The sequence below is a fragment of the Fulmarus glacialis genome, unplaced genomic scaffold (genome assembly GCF_000690835.1).
Source record: "Fulmarus glacialis isolate BGI_N327 unplaced genomic scaffold, ASM69083v1 scaffold45275, whole genome shotgun sequence".
Classification (NCBI taxonomy): domain Eukaryota; kingdom Metazoa; phylum Chordata; class Aves; order Procellariiformes; family Procellariidae; genus Fulmarus; species Fulmarus glacialis.
Genome location: NW_009211910.1, coordinates 5,718 through 12,766, shown reverse-complemented (window position 1 = coordinate 12,766; position 7,049 = coordinate 5,718). Strand labels below are relative to the sequence as shown.

General features: G+C 38.1%; 1 protein-coding gene across 1 annotated transcript; it reads left to right on the top strand.

Annotated features, from left to right (window-relative positions):
* The first annotated feature begins 692 nt into the window (after positions 1-692).
* Positions 693-6,828, top strand: TMEM59 (transmembrane protein 59). The gene is made up of 7 exons (XM_009577710.1): positions 693-801; positions 2,949-3,043; positions 3,244-3,396; positions 3,673-3,757; positions 4,079-4,163; positions 4,940-5,048; positions 5,851-6,828. Exons 3-7 carry the CDS (start codon positions 3,247-3,249, stop codon positions 6,004-6,006), a joined length of 585 nt encoding a protein of 194 aa, XP_009576005.1. The 5' UTR covers positions 693-801; positions 2,949-3,043; positions 3,244-3,246; the 3' UTR covers positions 6,007-6,828.
* The last annotated feature ends 221 nt before the right edge of the window (positions 6,829-7,049 follow it).

Genomic DNA, 7,049 nt, shown 5'->3' with positions numbered 1-7,049 from the left:
TGTATTGAAAAGCGCATGTCCATCCCTTTGATATTGTGGACAGAAGTAATACTAGGTGTAGGTTTTCTGTATTTGCATAATTTTAATAGTTGCAGTGAGGAAGCACTTTTCCCCTTCAGTTCAATGTACTAAATAAAAATGTGTGTTTGTGGAACTGGTTTGGCAACTTACCAGTATCCTGGTTAACTGGTTTAGTACATCGGAAAATAATCTCTTATTTTGACAATTCTGTTGTAGTTCTGATTAGAGTCTGGTAGATACATTGTAATACGCTGTCAAAATTAGTTCTGAGATCGACAACTATCTACTCTTTGTAGGGTTAAATGTCAGTAAATCTTTTACAGCCATATCTCTTATTTTTAAAAGCAACACTTTTTAAAAAAATGTGGTGCAACTTTGCCTGTGAGTTGTAGGGCTGGAATTACAAAGTAGAATTTGCTGTTCCAGGTCTGCCCCACTACAGAACGATGAGCTCTGTTTGAAATAAATCCGTAGGTATACTACAGTGTTAAAGAGCTGTAGCTTGGTTTTATTTCAGATGATCCAGAGTGTCACGTTTAGCTGGCTTCTAGGTCTAGTGGAGGGAAGGTGGGTGGCTTTTCATAGCATTTCCAAAAAAAAAAAATTGTTTGTTTTCTGACAATTTATTCTTGAATAAATTGGAGGGATGCAAGCCTTTTCTTGTGCCTTCCCAGGAAGAGGAACTGTACGCGTGCCAGCGAGGCTGCAGACTGTTTTCCATTTGTCAGTTTGTGGATGATGGCATTGATTTGAATCGAACCAAACTGGAATGCTACTCTGGTAAGACTTTAGTACTCCTTCAACATCCCATAATGTGGAGACATAACAGAGGGAAGAGCAGGAACGTCTGAAAGGGGGTTGTTAAATTGGTGGGATTACTTTAGTTGCTTTCTGGTTTTGTTTAACAACTTCTTAAAGTTTATGTACAGGATATTAAAAAAAAAAATCTTAGGGAAAGGTTGTCTGTTCTCTGCAAGTTTCTCCTTACCTGATCCTTAGTGTTGCTATTTTCCTGAATTTCTTAAGTATCATCAGTCTCTGTAAATAAATTAGAAATACTTCATTTTACTATAAACAGTTTGTCATAGAAAACACAAAATGGCTGGGGAAAAAAATCCAGTCAGATTAACACTTTTCCTTCAATAATTCCATGCGACAATCAGTCCCATTTACAATTCCTGACAAACTTGCATATACAAGTGAATTGTTCGGACAGAGTAAGAACACAGATCTTAATGTGCTGTCTGCCTTGTAACTTGTGGTCTAGGCTACATCCTGAGGTTTACCTACAGCTAAACTCTTGGGAATGAGGTACGTGTTTTGTTTGAAATAGGCCATTAAATACTTGTGACTGATTCTCTCAGATTATCTGTGTAAGAGCAAAAATTTCATAGTGAAGGTGAAATACGTGTACTACAGGCCAATTAATATTGTTTTGGAATTGTACAGAACTTTAATCCAATAATATTGAGGCAGCTGATTCACAGTTTTATTCAGAGAGTAAGTGGGACATAACCACCCAAAGCAGGAGAGGTAGGAGCTCTCCATCTATATTTCCAATACAATTAAGCACCAAGCCAGCACTCAAAGGAGGCTTTTATCCTCTCAGTAGCTCATAAAACAAGAGGGTTAGTGGCTAGCTCAGAGAGCTGATGGAAGGTACGCAAGTAGAAAGCCTGACATGCAAAGATGCTAATGTGATACAAAAGTGCATTAAATACTCTAGAAATGGGCTAATGCTCTAGTCTGTCATACACTGTGTATAGCTGTGATACAGCATGTCAATCTAGTTGTCAAACCACACATGAAAGAGTGCCATAAAAGAGAGTAATGTAGCAATAGACCACATGTAGAGGTAATTGAACAGTTGCTTACTTTCTGGTTTAACTCTCCTTCCTGAGGCTGTTGTCTTTTGCTGGCTTATGTTCCATAATCTGTTACACTGGTTGGTGCCCTGACTAAGTATTCTGTGCTTGGCAAGATACATCTTGGCTGATCTGCTCAATTCTGACTTCTGATGCTTCTTTCTGCCTACAAACACTAGTTTGGTGGCAGTTTTACCATAGAATTGCTGTTCAGGTGCTATGAGCTGCGTACTGAAATGTTTAGCTGCTGATGCCGTGCTGTTCTTAGCCTTTATGATGGTCCATTTGTTCCTGCAGAAAATTGGGAGAACTACTGTCCTCTGTGTCAGTACTTTGTTTGAGTCTTTAGTTCAGGTAGTACTGCAACATTGTTCACCTAAGCTTTAGTGTTTTGGAGAAGAGCTATGCCCATATATTGTCTGCCCAGTATCTCTCTGGGCAGAATAATCTAAATTATTCTTTCTGAGTAATTTAGATTTCTTGGTCTTCATGGTCTCTAGTGAACAATAAATAGAAGCTTTCTGTAAAACAAAGAGTTGACTTCATTTTTAATTTAAAAAAAAAAAAATTCCTAATACTTTAAATGCAGTTTCTGTACTCCTCACGCCACCCGGAAAATGCTCCTTTGGTTGTCTTGTGATACCATGACTTCTGCTGTTACCTCTAAGGGATTTAATGGACTGATGGTCCCTCTGTTCTTTTTAGGATTCCAGCTCTGTTCTCTGAGGTAAAAAAAATCATGTTTACATGATGTGTAGAGGAAAAACTATAGTGGTAGCGGGAAGATCAAAGAAAACTTGCATCCCTGAGTTTGTCCAGAGTATCATTTCTGATCGGTTGCATTCAGATTTCAACTACCTCATCTGTCTAAGCTCTGATTCTTCAACTTCATTAGACCTCAGAGCAAATGCTACCCTTGGAGTGATTGCCATATCTTTCCCTGCAAATGGGATTGTCAGTCTTTTAACTGCTGCTTTGTTTCTGATCCAACTTATACTGAAAATGTTTTCTTAACTAAAATGCAGAATTTATCTTCTCATTTGAGTAACTTCTTCCTTGCAGCCTGTACTGAAGCATACTCCCAATCTGATGAACAATATGCTTGCCATCTTGGATGCCAGAACCAATTGCCATTTGCTGAGTTAAGGCAAGAGCAAGTAAGTAGATGACATGTTTTTCAAATACCACCTACTTGTTTTCTGTGCAGCTTGTCTTCTCTTTTTTAAATTTCTTCAAATGGAAAATAAATCTTCCTAAGGACTGAAATCTAGACATGGGGCGAGGGGTTAGCAAGAACATAACTTCTGTCCTTTTCATATAAAAACAAATGGAAAACCAGTTAATGTTATGTTTGCAGTTAATGTCCCTGATGCCAAGAATTCATCTCCTCTTTCCTCTGACACTGGTGAGATCATTCTGGAGTGACATGATGGATTCAGCTCAGAGCTTCATAACATCCTCATGGACTTTCTACCTTCAAGCAGATGATGGCAAAATTGTCATATTCCAGGTGCTTGCCTTTTTCATTCAGATTAAGGTGTCCTGGCTGTTAAATTTTAACTCTGCTCCTTCCAGTCACAGAAAAGATTGTGGAGCACTATCCGAAGTGTTTAGTTTTTTATAGTACTTCACTGCCCTTAGGGCCAGTGCAGGAGAAAAAAAAAATCAAATTTATGTGAATGGTGCATGTCTTAAGGTTAACTTCTGTATTAATTCTGAAAATGGAAATTATTATGATCAGTGGAAGCCTGCTAGCAGGATCTCCTAACTCCTTATTTTGTTTTAGTCGAAGCCGGAAGTGCAGTATGTTCCACAGCTTGATCAGGAAACTGGAGATACAAGAGGATCCTTGTCACTGAGTAAAACAGCCTGTAAGTTGTTCTTTGTGTTTTGGAAGAGGAAATGCAAACATTCCCTGTCATAGGGAAAAAAAAAAAAAAAAGAAGAAGTTGCAGGTGGCACATGAAAGCAAATTTTTAGAAAGCTGAAATATAATTGTTTGCCGTGTAGACTGCACTATGTACACTTAGCAAAGTCTGTAGTAGAAACTAAGCTCTGCTGGAAATAGAAACATGCAAGCTAGTGCCATTTTAAAAGCTTCCTTTTATGCTCTCTGTATAGACAAACTGTGTGGCGTTTGGGTCTTCTCTTTTACTGCTTTCCTGATGGCTGTTTCTACTATTGTATTTCAGCAAACCTACGTCCAGGAGGTTCACAGACTTACCGAGGACTTTTTGAAGAGCGAGAAAATGACAGCTTTTTCAAGTGTCTTTCCATGTATGTGTATTCTAGAATGTTCGTACCTAAGGAGGATAATGGCCTTTCCTGTGTGTGTATGGGGGCACTGTTGTAAGATCCCAAAGTGCTACAAGTCTGCTAGGTTCAGGATGCGTAGCAGTTAAAATTGTGTATCTGACTGTTTGTTATTGCTACTTCTCCTTGCTGGCCCCATGTTATTTGCAGGCTATTCTGCCAAATTTGATTCTCCTTTCCATTTCAAGTGAACATCATATTGATCATTTCCTACACTGTTCTGTGAACTGTTTAATCAATACTGTATTTTGCCTGTTCTTTAGCTCTGGGTATGTTTCAGGGCAAAGTACTTGTTTTGTGTTTTGTTTTGGGATTGTCTGATATGAAAGACACTGTTGTGTCTTATTTCCAGGCTGAAAATACCCAGTATATCTTTATTAAAGCTTTGCTGAAGATCAGCATGTTGGTTCTTCTTTGCCTTACTCTGATTACTTTCTCCTTAAAAGTTTACACATGAAGGATCAGTGAATTGCACCTTAAATGCGTAACAGAAAAATCTGTTTTTAAAACTGTAAATGGGAGGATGCTTAGGGCCGAACAGAATCCCAGCAAATCTTTTGTGTCTTTCAAGTACTAAATAGGCATTAGAGTACCCAGGAGCCTGAAGTGGGCCTTGTAGCTGGAAGAGCTAGAGACTAGTGAATCAGCAGGCAATGCAGTCAAAATTGAGCCAAACTTTTTAGAGGATCCATTGTCTTGTATTCAGTATGTGAAATCTAGTAACATTCTTTTCATTTCAGAAATTCCAGTTGGATTTTAACCACTACACTCGTCCTGTCAGTGTTGGTGCTGCTCTGGATTTGTTGCGCAACTGTAGCTACAGCTGTAGAGCAATATGTTCCATCTGAGGTAACTCTATTTTATAACTTACAATATTTTGAATTTATTCATTATATTACTTTTATGTTACAGCTGTCTAGAGACTAAGAAACATTTGGGGGGAGGTTTGACTAGAAAGAGTGGGTTTTGGTTTTTTGTTTGTTGGTTTTTTTGTTTGTTTGTTTTATTTTGCAGATGTGGTTAGCAAATCAATTTTGTTATTTAAATGTTGATTTTTATAGCTGAACAATTCTTCTCATTCCTGTGGCTGATCAGGGCTCTGAGCCTTACTCAGGCAGCCTAGACATGATGTCTTTTGGTTTGTAGCGCTCTCCTCTTGACAACCTTTAGATTACTCTTAACAAATGGAGGCTGCTTCTAATTTCTCTGGGAATAAAGCTATACCGAGGGTTGGATGGTGTAGATGGAACACACTATGGGTTTAATCCAGGAAGATCAACAGTGAGAACAGAAGTGACAGCATATTATCTGTGAGCACAGAGAGTCTGATCAGAGGGGAACTGGCTGAACTAGCATCTCTAGTGCCCAGAGAGATCCCCCACTTCTGAAATAAGAAAAGCTCACAGTATTTGCAAACTGAAGGAGCTGTTACACAAGCACTGTATCTACTGTTATTCTGGCAGATTTAATACGTATCTTTTGGACTCAAATCTAGTTCCAGCCATAAATTTCAGATGTTACAGAAAGCCTGGGTTAACTTGTGTTGAAGGGCTGCAGCCATCAGAACCAGGAATGTAGTTGCATAATGAAATGTATTTTATTCACAGTATGGAGAGTCTTTGTCTTAAAGTAAATTGTTTAAATATTTCAGAAGCTGAGCATCTATGGAGATTTGGAATACATGAATGAGCAAAAACTGAACAGATATCCATCCTCTGCACTTGTTGTGGTTAGATGCAAGACTGAGGAACATGAAGAAGCAGGACCTCTTCCTACAAAAGTCAATCTGGCTCAATCAGCAATTTAAATAAGTCTCCATTGGATCCAATAGACTAATTCTAACAGAGCTAGCACTCCTGATTGTTTGTGGTGGTTCTTCAGATAAGAAGCTTAGCGGCCAGTCTTTAAATGCAAACAAAGTTACAGAATCAACAAATGTCACAGGATTTTGTTCTCAACTAGTAGTGAAGATTCAGGCGTCTTGAATTTATGTTTGTTCCCAGACATAATCACTTTTCACTGGTGTTTGCTCTGTGTCTTTTTGCTTACAAAAGCTGTAAGCATGCTTTCCATACTTCCGCCATGACACTTTCAAACTTATTTGTGTGTTCTAAGGTGTAATGTGTACATTCAGAGTTAGCTTTGTAAAGGTATAAGAAATTTTAAGTAGGCGGGAGATGCCTTTTTAGTGTTGCACTTTCTGTTGTAGTTAAGAGAAAATACTATAAAATTATCTGCTGAATTTTTGTACTTGTTAATGTCCATGCACAAACAACCCCGTGTCCAAAAGCAAAAATATATTTTTTCTACAGTGTGGCAGTATCCAAGATGGAAAGCATTTGTGAGGTACTGTAGGCTAGAACTCCGTTTGTGAAAGATGGAAACTTTGTTAAAACTTACAGACATATCCCTTCATACACGGAACATAACACGGTCAATTATTTTGTCAAACTTTAGCCTTTAAGTCTTAAATTGCTTGTAAAGTTAGCATCTGTGTTTTCTGAAGAAATTCTACTTTCTGTTCTTCATTAACTATTCTAGTCTTGTAACTTCATTTACAGAAACAAGTTGATTCCTGAGAAATGAGAACAGACAAATAAAATTGACTGTATAGAAAATGTTGACTATATAGCTTTTTGCTATGGTTAATTATTGACCACAACATATTCAGTATGAAAGCCTATCTGTAGCATTCCTCTCGTGGGCAATGTCACCTGCTTTTGCTGTATGATTCCCTAACACAACAACAACTAACAGTGTTCCTCATAGTTCCAATATTTTTTTTGCGGTTCTTTTCTTTGAGGAGATTACTATATGCTGGTTCCCGTAATATTGGCAAGTTGGGGGGGT

What these genes read in the sequence shown, in the direction of transcription:
- TMEM59 (XM_009577710.1), top strand. Translation starts at nt 3,247, where the DNA reads ATGTCCCTGATGCCAAGAATTCATCTCCTCTTTCCTCTGACACTGGTG. An exon ending in GTCACTGAGTAAAACAGCCT is followed by an intron (nt 3,758 to 4,078) that starts GTAAGTTGTTCT and finishes ATTGTATTTCAG; the next exon opens with CAAACCTACGTCCAGGAGGT. An exon ending in AGCAATATGTTCCATCTGAG is followed by an intron (nt 5,049 to 5,850) that starts GTAACTCTATTT and finishes TAAATATTTCAG; the next exon opens with AAGCTGAGCATCTATGGAGA.